This window comes from Geospiza fortis, unplaced genomic scaffold, assembly GCF_000277835.1.
Source record: "Geospiza fortis unplaced genomic scaffold, GeoFor_1.0 scaffold78, whole genome shotgun sequence".
NCBI classification, from domain to species: Eukaryota; Metazoa; Chordata; class Aves; order Passeriformes; family Thraupidae; genus Geospiza; species Geospiza fortis.
In genome coordinates, this window is record NW_005054339.1 from 817,994 (window position 1) to 829,694 (window position 11,701).

Here is an 11,701-nt window from a genome sequence, read left to right on the forward strand (position 1 = left end):
TTAGCAATGCTCTGCATTTCAGAGATCTGGTTTGCAGTGGAAAATTTAAGCAGTTCTCTGACCATGACTAGGAAACAATGATGAAGATTTCCCTCCCTGATTTGCAATCAGAGCTCACAGCAGGTAGAAACTGCAGAGCTCTTGTTGGACTTAACCCTTCCCAGAGAGCTGCTGCAATTTCTGAAAATAAAAACAGGTAAAAGTCTGTTTCAAGGCATGGTATAATGATTTAATTATACAATACCACTTCCTAGCTGCAAACTGAGGACAGAGAAGCAGAGAGCACTGTTTTCACAAAGACTGGCTAAATCTTTACATCCCCATTTTTGGTTCTCAGTCTGTCCCATTTAATGGCTGACTAATAATCTAAGTGAAACCACTGGGAGCAGTGATAGCCCAGCACTTAGAAAATTCTTTTCCCCATCTGTGATGTTCTGAGCACACCCCTCCTCTTCCCCATGTTCATGGAAAATGCAGTTTGCACTGGTTAAACAATCTTGGGGGCCTTCTGAATTAGGTCTTGAATTTTCTATTTTATATAGATTTGCGTGACATATTCACAGTCAGAAACAGATAAAAAACCACAAACTCCTTGCTTCCAGCTGGACACTGCAGACAAGAGAGAGCAAGGAAAGGACAGCTTGGGCAGTGCCCTCACCTGTTTGAAGTTGCCATTCTTTCTCTGCTCCCAGTCCATCATGTCATGGAAGATTGGGATCATGATATTCCGGACTTCTGGTTGTGGAACAAGGGTAACACCCAGAAAGGGGCCAATCATTCCCGGAATAAAGTGAATCTTGTGCTCACCTGTACAACACAAACCAGTGGTAATTAAATAAAAGCCTTTGCTATCTGTCACTGAGAAAATAGGGAACCCTTGCAATAATGACATTTGCACAGTAGTAAGCATGAGCATTACAAAAGCAAATATTCTTTTCCTGAAAAGGAATGAAAAATCAGTATTTGCTTTACCCCATTTCTTGCAAAGTCTCCAAGAGCATTTTTAATTTCACTGTGAAAGCCTTCAGCAAAAAATGTCAGTGCATTTTACTTTGCAAAGGAATTCAAACTGTCAAAAGTAACCCAACTAAAACATACTAACTGGAGGAAAAGAGGCCTGGGTACTTCCAATTCATGAAGATTTTGAAAGGGCTGGTGAGAACAGTGGTACTTAATAGAGCACTTTTAGATTTCAAGGAACTACAGAGCTCTTGGTCCCCACTGCTGTCTGGATTTCCTAACTGCCCTTGACTGGGACCAGTGGATCTTCCCCAGGAGGGACCTGAGGCACTTTGCTGACAGCCTCTCCTGAGCCATGCACTGTGCAGAGAGAAACTCAACAAAGCCTGATCTGGAACAATGTCTGCATCTACACATCCAAAACTGGCTTCTCTCTTCTCAGCTGAGTTTGTCCAGTTTGTTTTTCTGGGTGTTGGATCTCTGTTACCTTGGAGGGCCTTCTATTTTCCACACAGATCCTTTGAACTGTGACCAGTTCTGGCTGTATCATTTTAGTTGTATAAGACAAATCAGGCTTATTCAGTTTTCTTGCTTCCATAGACTTCCTGACTGTTGTCTGAACCTTGTCCAGCTTGCCTTGGGTTGATTTTTTTTTGTGGTTTTTTGTTTCTTTTAGCTGTAGAAAGCAGGACTGGGCAAACTAATCTAGAATCAAGTGCACTTAGGGAAAACACTGTGACCATAATGTGGTGCCTCTTCTCTTACTCCAGATTCTTACATATTTTCTCAAAGATTACAAAATCTCCTTTATTCGTAGCATTTTACAGGTAGCTGCCCTTCAGCTGATTATCACCATGGTACATTTGTTGTCTTTAATTTTCTGAATAGCAACTCCTACCTACATTCCTACACATAAAATGTTTGTATTTGGCTTGGTGAATATTTTGTAGCCACATTATTAAGTTATCCAATCTGACTTGTGTCACTCCTTTGCTCTCTTAGTGATTCACCCCTTCTCATATCCTTGTATTTGTGATCCCTATCAGCAAATATTTTGTGATTTTCCTCTAGAATACAATGCAGAAGAGAGTTTTGGTGGGAGAAGTGCTTCTCTTCAGAGAAACAAAGGATTCGGTGATGCCACAAAACATTTAAAAAATTTAAAAATCTGACAGAAATGGGGTTTTCCTTTGGCTTTGGTTGTCAGGTGCAAGAGGGAGAGGCTTACCCAGGTTCTGCCACATGCTGAAGAGCTCATAGGCCATCATCACTCTCATATCACCATACCTGAGAGAGAACAGAGACACAGCTGCCCAGGGAACAAAAACTTGCAAGGCAGTGATGTGAAAAAATAATCAAATGGTTAAAAAAAATTCAATTCACATTTATGTCAATGTAAGAATATCAAACAACTTGAGTGATCACTGATTGCTGTATTGGGAGATCTAGTTATTCATTTCCCAGGCATTTCCACATCCCAGGTTTCATAATAAATCACAGAGACTTATGGGAGGAAAAAGAGGCTGATTTTTGAGGTGAAAACCCAACAAAACATATCCTTACTTATCCAGAATCTTCTTCCTCTTAGGTGGTGTGGCATTTTCTAGTTGGAGACTCGGCTGGTTTATAAACAAAACTGCCAGGCTGAAATAAGAGTTCCACACCTGTGACAAGCAAAGGAATTTTATAACATTACACTCCAAAAGTAAATTTTAAAGAACTGGAGAAAGACAGACTGCTTTTTGTAATCAAGGGGTAACTTCATCAATATGTCTCTTACTATGGAGATACAAATTAAAGGCACAAATGGATTATTTAAACCCTGGTAGGAACTGACATTAAAACCCCGACAAAAGCAATGCCACTGGGTTTTCCCCTTTGCACCAGAGCTCAAGAATGAACAAACTTGGTGACATCAGCAAACTTTTAAATTGTTTTTCTGTAGGTTGAACAGATTTTATCTGTCAGGAATCCCCAGAGATCAAATTATATCATGAACAGGACCCCCATAATTTGGTCTGTTTTCCCAAAGAGCTGAGGTTTTTGCCAGCTTGGTGTGTGCACTTGTCCCTAGGTGCATGTCTGGCAGCTCTTTCTTACTAACTCTGAACTTGCTGCCCATCTCCAACTACATCAGACACAGGGACAACACTCCCTAGGATTGTGTTCCTCCAGGTTTTGTGTCATCAGCCAGAGAGACCTCTGGGAGAGGAAGTTCATGAATGCCCCAACTTCAGGAAAAGCACTGTCTGAGTTTACATTGCATTATCCATCAGACAGATGCTCCACTGGCCCCATGCTTATGGAATTACCGACTTCCTTTATGAGGGACTCAATTTTCCTGATTTGATCTCACACTGTATCTGTTCTATTTCCCATCAATTCCACAGCAGATTCCATTCCTGTCCTTTATCAGTTAGGTCATCTTCCTGACAGACACTCTAATAAATGCTGCAAATATCATCAGCTAATGCAGAGGGCAGCTCCTGTTCCTTTGTTACTACTGGTTTGAAAAGATGTCAGAACATTTTCTGAATCAATTCTTACTTTAAAATCGAAGTCCGTTTCTGTGAAATTCTTATGCAGGGCAGAAGACAAGTATTGAACTGTTGTAACTATGATACTGCAGCCAAAAACAAAGAAAAGAAAACAAAAGAGAACATTTGAATCTGGAATACAGCATATTACAGTGGTTGGTGGTGCTGGTTTTACTACAGGTACAGAGAAGTGCATTCTTTGTGTGATCTCTGTGATATTTACACACAAGTCACTGTTCTTTGCTTTAATGAACAATTTGTATTAATTAATACAAAACTATGAACTTTCACTACTATTGTAACTTTTACCATTTACACATGAGCATTTAAAATCCTGTCTATTTTGCATGGCTGGGCCATACGACCACCTGGGAAATGGAATAATACACTCCTTTTCCTCCTGTTGTAAGCAGAAATTTTTTCCCCAGAGGAGAGAAACTCAAAAGTTTGAGTTGTCCTTGTTCTTGTCTCTGCAACAGTCCTTTATCTCACTCAACTCAAGATATTTGTGAGTATTTTGCTAATTTTTGATTCTGTGTTATTTTTTGTTGGTGGCTACATACACCTTAGTGAAAGGCAATGAAGGCACATGATAGATTCAGGAATTAATAAATGGCATGTAGATAAGGCCACAGTAATATCAAAAGAAGATCACATCTCTGATTCACATGCAAGCAATACTCAGCAGCACTCCTAAATGGAACTGTCAGTCTAAAGCTTTGTGGCAAAATGATGCCCAAGGGAACAGGAAACCTGCAGCATCTGAGGGAGCCACTGTTTCAGGTGGATTTATTTTTTTCTTACAGAACTTCACTGAATCTTTATGCTTGAATTCCTGAAATCCACTTTCACTTCTCATTAGCAGGGTGGACTTGCAGAGCATTCAGCTCAGCTGAGCAGGCAGCCTTTAGGAGCATTTCCATGGTGTTTCCTCAGAGTGGGAATGCTCCAGCTGTCATTCAGTCAGTGGGAATTCCACAGCTAGGTTAGCTAAGGGATCATTCCAGCCACCCTGTGTTCAACACTGCTGCTGATCCAAAGAGCACAGTACTTAAACCCAGCAGAAGCAAGAAACTGAGATAAAATGGAGCATTAAAATGGCAGATGACAATTGAATTGAGCAGGAACTCTGTGTAATGCTTTGGTGTCATGGCTGGGGTTTGCTCCCCCTTTCCCAAAATACCCAAGAGCCTCTCCTTGCTTGGCTACCAGAGGGATGTTCATGGGAAAAAACAGAAGTTCAAGGCAGGGATTCCCCTACAAGGGAGGGAGAGGCTCATAAACAGCCCTTGGTGTGGGGAGCTGGGCTCACCCTGTGTGCTGGAGCTGCTGGGTCACTCAGCCCCTCATCCTCAGGGCAGCTCCTTCAGCTCTGCTTTTAACTCCTGGCTCTGAGAATGCTGCTGGAGTTTAACAAACCCACAAACACCCAGGTTTGGTCCAGAGTGTTACAACAACACCAGAATGAGGATGAGCAATCCAGAATTCCTGTCTTGATCCTCACATCTCACTCTGAGGAAAAACACTGCCCCCAGGCTTTAACAGCCACAAAACAGCAACATTTTACACCTGCTCCTCTACTTACTTGCTGGTGAGCAACCTCATCACCATCCAGTCTCGAGGAAAGACACTCATCTTCATCAGGTTCCGAAACACACAGAAAATCTTCAGGAGGAACTCCTGTCACACAGGGGAAAATATGTAACAATCAGCAGCAGTTGCAGGTGAATCTATTTTCTTGATTGTAAGAAAGACAAATTAAGCTAAGTGAGCTCTACTTGAGCTTTGTGTTGCAAGGCCATTCACCTGGAAGCATGAAAGCAACATACCTTGGAATATGGCTCTATTCCTTTTGTTTGAGTCTAACATACAACTTCCAGCTTTAAAATCTTCACTTCTACAGGGAGATGAAAATCTTCCCAATGTGCATAATTGTATCTGACTTCTCATATTATCACCCAGAGTTCCAATGTCAATTTGCAGCTATTTTCAAATATACTGGACTCATAATCACTTTTTAATGCATTCATTTTATTAATTTATCTGTCCAAATTTCTTTGGACTTACGTCACAATTTGAGAACTAACCACACCCCCCCGGCCCAATAAAACTCCTACACAAGTTTTCTAAAATAGTAACAGAAAACCCCATTTCTGGCAACACACAGCAGCAAAGAGCTCTTAGACACATTCAGCTGGATGTCTGCTTTCCAAAAAAAAAATCCCCAAACCTGAAGACATTTTTGGTTTTTGATTACCTGCACCTCCATGTCTGTACAGAACAACAGGGAAGATCAAATCTGACAATTTGTTTGCCTTGCAACCTATGATTTTGTTGTTTTGTTTTCCTTCCAGACAAAATCAAAATAGCAGAGAAATTGGCAGAGCAGGGATTCTTCAAAACCATGCTACCATTATGCCTTAATGGAGGGTGTCTGATTAACATCTTGGTGTAACTGAGCTCAGAGTAAAGCGTTAGAAGCTCCTTGACTTTTGGCCTCATTTTGCCCAAAGTGTAACACTGGCAAGTGAATAAAATGCCTTTCCATGCCAGAAGTAGTATTGAAAATATTATAACAGCCATATTTCATGAGAAAGTAGAGTAATATATAAAATCTTCAGCCTTTGTGGTACTCTTGGAACATATACTCAGATTATCAGAGATATAACAGATCTTTTGGGCATAACGATAAATTTTAGTTCAATGACCTTTCCACAAGTCTGACATAAGAACTATAGTTTAGATGGCTTTAAAAATATATATTGAAATTTATTATGAATTAATTTACCAAATCATTTTCCTGTGAGCAATTTCAAAGTTATCAGAAAGGCAGCAATCTTACATAACTATCAACCTGAGATACACTGAACCCTGCAACCTAAAGATAAGAATTTTATCATTCCAAATTCATCTGCCTAATTTATTCAGCTTCTCTATATGCACACAAAATATTTAAAAGCTGAAAGTCTATCCAGAAAGGACTTCTCACTGCTTCTCCATTTCATTTGTTAAGGTAACATTACATTGTTCTTATTGTGCATATTAGAGTGCCATGCAAAACAAAATAACTTTATATAAAAGCTTGTCTTTATTTATAGGATTAGTCTGCCTTTTAAACAGGCTGTTGCTGGAGACATTCCTCTTCCCCACTGAAGCTGAGTTAAGAAGTTCTGCTGGTATGAGATGTGACATGTACCACTTCAAGATGTCAGAGGTCTGTGCCCCTCACCAACCCCTGCTGTTCATGGAGAGCCATAATTTAAACTGATGCTCTCAAGAAGCATGCAGCAAGTGGAGTGGTGAGGTTACAGCTTTTAAAAAAAATATTTCATCTGCTAGAGACATTTGTAACCCCCAAAAGGCTTGAAATTCTCTTTTGGCATATAATCAATACCCTTTGTAAGAAAGCTCCAGTGCATACTGAACGTGTAGCAAAGTGCTATACAACAAGTGACTTCACATCCACAGGATTAAAAAGCCCTGTTCCTCTGCCTGTGTTTTATATGTAACAATTACAATATCCTTTATGTCCAAAAACATCTATCCTGAGACTTTATTTGCTGTTATAAAGATAATTCAGTGCCCTGTGGTCTTAAATGTGTTTTTGTGTTTTTGCAACACTACACCAATGACTGCAGAAGTGAAAGGGAGGTCCCTGAAGAGAATGCCAGTGGATAGAAATGATTAACAGGCAAGTGATGCTGGAGGGATTCCCCTCTGCTCTCCCATTCTGAGGGAATCACCCTACAAACATCAAATCCTTTTGTACCTTCAGCTCATCTTTGCTTTGGAAGTTGTCCAGTAAGTGCTGGAAGTGAGTGTCTGACATCTGACGGAGCAAAGATAAAAGGCAGGAGACATATTCTCCCTGTTGACCAAATGAGAAACTCTTTCATTCAGACAATCTGAAATTTCACAGATACAAAGCTTAACCAGGGGGAAGGTATAAGGGGAGGGGTCTGAAATGGCCCCAATGCCTGTGAGGGGACAGCTGACATGCACAGAGATTGAAAGTACTGCAGGCTAACAGTTCCTGAGTTACTGTTAATACAGGGATACACCTCCAGGAGGCTCCTCCACAGATGCCCATTTTAAAGATCTTTTAATCAAAGTTGTAGCCTAAACAAAAGTAATTTAAAATTATTAATACAGACATTAACAAATCCCCCTCCAAGCATGCAGGTTTTGACAATACCTTTTTCAGGTCCTTAATACACAGTGTCTGTCAGAGGTGTGAGTGCAGCTCATGGCAATAGACCAGCAGTTATTTGAACTAAGTGACTCTGACCAGTAAAGCAGTGACAGCTTGGGATCAGGCTGGGCTACAGAAGGTGTCTGGAAGCTTGTAAATGTATGGCTTATTAGTGTTCACCAGGTTCTGTGCTGTCAAAGCTCCAGTACTGACAGATCTGCAGCCAGATTTCCTGAGCACAGTCTGGGTAAGCCTACATAAGCAACAATAACATTTCTGTAATTTTGCAAAGCAGATGCACCCTAACCAGTTACCACAGCATCCCAAAGTGTTTTCCAAAGAGAAGCTCCCCCATTTTACAAATCTGAAAGCAAAGCACAGAGAAGTTAAACAATCTGTCCAAGAGAACAAGCAAAGTGGTGCCAAAAACATCAGGGCTGGGCCTGTTGACTGCCAGTCCCTTGCACAACACTATTTTTTTCTGCCACAGAGAAACTAATTTGGAAATTGCACAAATCTAAGCCATATCTAATAAGAATCCATATATCACTGTGCTGTGAAATGTAAATTGAGGAGCAAATACAAGGGACTGCGCCTTCCATTTTATTGTTACTCTTAAATGGCTCAAGCATCTACCCAGAAGCTTTGACATGGGTTGTTGCAAGAAACTTTCCAGGGCTGAACTTCACAAGGAAGAAGGATGTGCTCTTCTGTATGGGCTGGCATGTGGGAAACAGCAATAAGTCAAATGGCAGCAGTAAAAGGCAACTGAGATATTACTGGACATTTGCAAGCCAGTTCCTTTTTCTTCTGTATCAAAGCACATCTTGTTAACTGAGCTAACAAGGAAAGATCCAACCTTCTCTCTTGTGTGAGAAGTGCACCTCAGTGCACATCTGCCCCCAGCAGCACTGCTGAGGTTTCAGCCATTTGCCAAAAAAACAAGTCTAAAAAAAGGATGTTCTGAACAGCAGCTTAACATCCTACATTGTGCAAAAGCTGCATTAGAGACTCTGACAAACAAAAATAGGCTAAAATAGGCTAAAATAGAAAAGGGTAGAAATCCAGGAAAGAAAAAGGCTGAACATCAAAATTCTATTCTTTTTCTTCTCTTCCACTGCATGTGAAAGAAAAATTTCTTCCCTGTGGCTAAGGCTGGCAGCCTGGGTAAAGCGGTGGCTTCTCCCACCATGCTCAAGAGCTCACTTAGCATCTCTTAATTTCTTTTGAAAAAGTATGTTGTATTTCATTTACATGAAATAATCAGTGACCCTGGACAGGAGCTCTCCAAGGTGTTAAATAAAGGGATTTAACCGCAGAGCACTGTCATATCCTCAGTTTTGGGGACCACAGCCTGATACTCATTATAGCCCCTGGTGAAACCACCTTAGGGGTGAAGCCCCAGGCAGCTCCCTAGTACCTCAAGTCTTAAGCAATAACTCTCAATCACAGCTGCAAAGACAAACAAGAAAATAATCTGGAAATCCACGAAAGCTTCCTGAGCTCCACTGCTTCCTGCAGCCCTCAGTGGTGCAGGGAGGAAGGAATGGTTTTGTTGCTTATTAAGGGAAAGAGACAAAGCCCTGGGCATTCATTCAGCAGAGATGATGATGAGGTGCCAGTGGTGGTGAGGGACTGAACCAGAGGTTAGAGAAGCAGGAAATAGAAACTGATTGTTAGTTACTAACAGTGATTTCTGCTGTGCACTGCGGGCAGCGCTGCCCTCTTACCGCCTCCTGAGACTGCGATTTACTCATGATTGTGAGCAGAGTTTGTAACAGCACGTCCAGGAGGCTCTCCACCATCATCTCAACCTCCTCCACGACATCTCCCTCCTACAGCAAGTGGTGAGCAAACACACAGTTAGGAACTGGAGAGATGGAACTGGTAAAGACAGCTCTGCTGAGTGAGCCATACCAGGCTCCCTGGGACAGAGAGCTCTGGAACAGGCTCACAGAATTACAATCAAATTCCTCATTGGTACCAGATCCTGTTGTTCTGTCAGAGTGTGTGTGTGTTGCCTGGACATTCTCTGATGGAAACATTCAGGGTCACAGCCATAAAGGTTAGTCTATAATCAAAGGTCTAGAACACAACAGGAGCAGATTACGTTCATGAACCTTTACTCCATGGCAGTATTATTTTAGCTTATTTCCATGATGCCTTTCATCTCATTCCTTTCACACAGACCCTTGACTTGTAATTGGAAATGCACAGTGGTAAGAATTATATTTAGCACCATGAGCTTCCTACTTTAGTCAGGTGGGGAAACTTCACCACCCCCTCTTTGTGAGCATTGCTTCACATGATCCAGCTACCATTTGAGATCAGAGTATTATGACCGTCAAAGCTGGATGTTGAAACTCAGCAGCAATTTCCAGAAGTAAGTGGGAATTCATTGATTGGATAATTTTAGAGTATTCTTTTAATGTGAACCACAAAGTGCTAGTTACTGTCTCTTGCAGAACTATGAGTCCTTGAGCTGTGTAGAACTTTTAAACTCCACTGACATCCAAGTTCTGGGCTTGGATGAAGAAAATTAAACAGTGTCAAAGCTGGTGAGGGTGTATGTGATTCCCCCCTCCTAACAGCAAGCACACCGTGTAATCAGGATGCTCTGAGTCACACACAGAGCCAGACCCTCATTTCAGATGCTCTCCTGCTGACAGCACAATCTTGTTTTTAAACAGTTCTTTGAAAAACCTGTATTAACCTATAAAAATGTCTCAACTCTTCATTTTACTAAATCAGAGGTGCAAATAAAAAATTAAAATCCCGTAGCAGATTTACCAAAGAACTGGTCTTGATTATGGAGAAGATACTACTGAGGATCCCAGAGCAGATAAGCAGCTCCTTCTGCTGTCGTAGGTGAAGGTGGATGTGGTGCAGGACCACAGGCAGCAGGATGCGCCGGGACTCTGGATGAAGGAAAATCGTTACAAATGTAAGGAAAGAAAATATTTACAAACAATTACGATGGATGGTTTTGACAAAATTCTGTGGTGTTATCAGTCTCACCTTGGACTGAGTACAATCATTTAAGTGCACTAACTTGAGGTCCTCACCACAGGAAAGAGAAACCCAGTGGAGCTTTCTGTCTTCCACTTTACCTTCCTGATTTCTTTCACTCATGTATGAAATACACTCACAATCTTCAGCCATGTTTCACTGAGTTCTTAAAGATTTTTTAAAATTCTGTTTTAAAGTATATGTAAGCAATAATATATTTAAGTAAAATTTTAAGAATTAAAGAGTTACTAAAGTGTTGAGCTAAAGAAATAATAAAGTTACAACATAAAGATTAAAGATACTTTAAAGCAATGTGGTGGATTTCTCACAAGACTATCCCTCCCTGCTTCTCAGGCATAAGTTGGCTGGAAAGGAGGTTTTCTTCCTGTCCATGGTAAGAACAATGTGAAATGTAAAGTGAGATTTGGCAGTTATAATTAACTCATTTTTTAATGTATGTTAATCAACCTTTAGTAACTACAATTTATCTATGATGGATTTATAAACATTTCCTGCCACAGTGAAACTTGTAAAGGATTTGTATTGAACAGAGTTAACAGAATTACTGAATATTCTGAGCTGGGACAAACAAGGATCATGGAATCCAACTCTGAAGTGAAAGTCCTTGGGAAAAGAGAGATCAAACCCACAATGTTGGTTTTTTTAGCACCCCGCTCCAACCAACTGAGCAAATGAATACATTTATCAATGACGCTGCCAAGAGAAACAGTTACCAACATTATTGGCATTCAGCAGGGAATTATTCCCAACAGAGGCACTGCAAAAGCCCCCAAGATGCTGCTGCCCTCAGTGAGCAGCAGCCCCTCAGCCCAGCTCACCTGAGAAGGAGAAGAGGCGGCTGTCGACCGTGCGGGCGATGGACTGGAGCTTCACCACGTCCATGGACTGGCCGATGTGCACCGTGCTGGGCATGCTGCCCAGCGTGCCCCGCACAAACTCCGCCACCTCCTGCACCGTGAACATCTGCAGCAGCTCTTCAAAG

The 11,701-nt window shown here is 41.2% G+C and overlaps 1 protein-coding gene across 1 annotated transcript in view; it reads right to left on the reverse strand.

Moving 5' to 3' along the window:
• The window catches only part of DOCK3 (dedicator of cytokinesis 3), a 165,776-nt gene that overhangs the window by 40,105 nt on the left and 113,970 nt on the right, over positions 1–11,701 (reverse strand). Inside the window, exons 24-32 of the mRNA XM_031058228.1 lie at positions 11,538–11,699; positions 10,480–10,607; positions 9,378–9,524; positions 7,267–7,365; positions 5,083–5,177; positions 3,508–3,583; positions 2,524–2,624; positions 2,189–2,247; positions 659–807 (exon numbers count right to left, since the gene is read on the reverse strand). Coding sequence (XP_030914088.1) covers positions 659–807; positions 2,189–2,247; positions 2,524–2,624; positions 3,508–3,583; positions 5,083–5,177; positions 7,267–7,365; positions 9,378–9,524; positions 10,480–10,607; positions 11,538–11,699 — 1,016 coding nt within the window. The remainder of the gene's footprint in view (positions 1–658; positions 808–2,188; positions 2,248–2,523; positions 2,625–3,507; positions 3,584–5,082; positions 5,178–7,266; positions 7,366–9,377; positions 9,525–10,479; positions 10,608–11,537; positions 11,700–11,701) is intronic.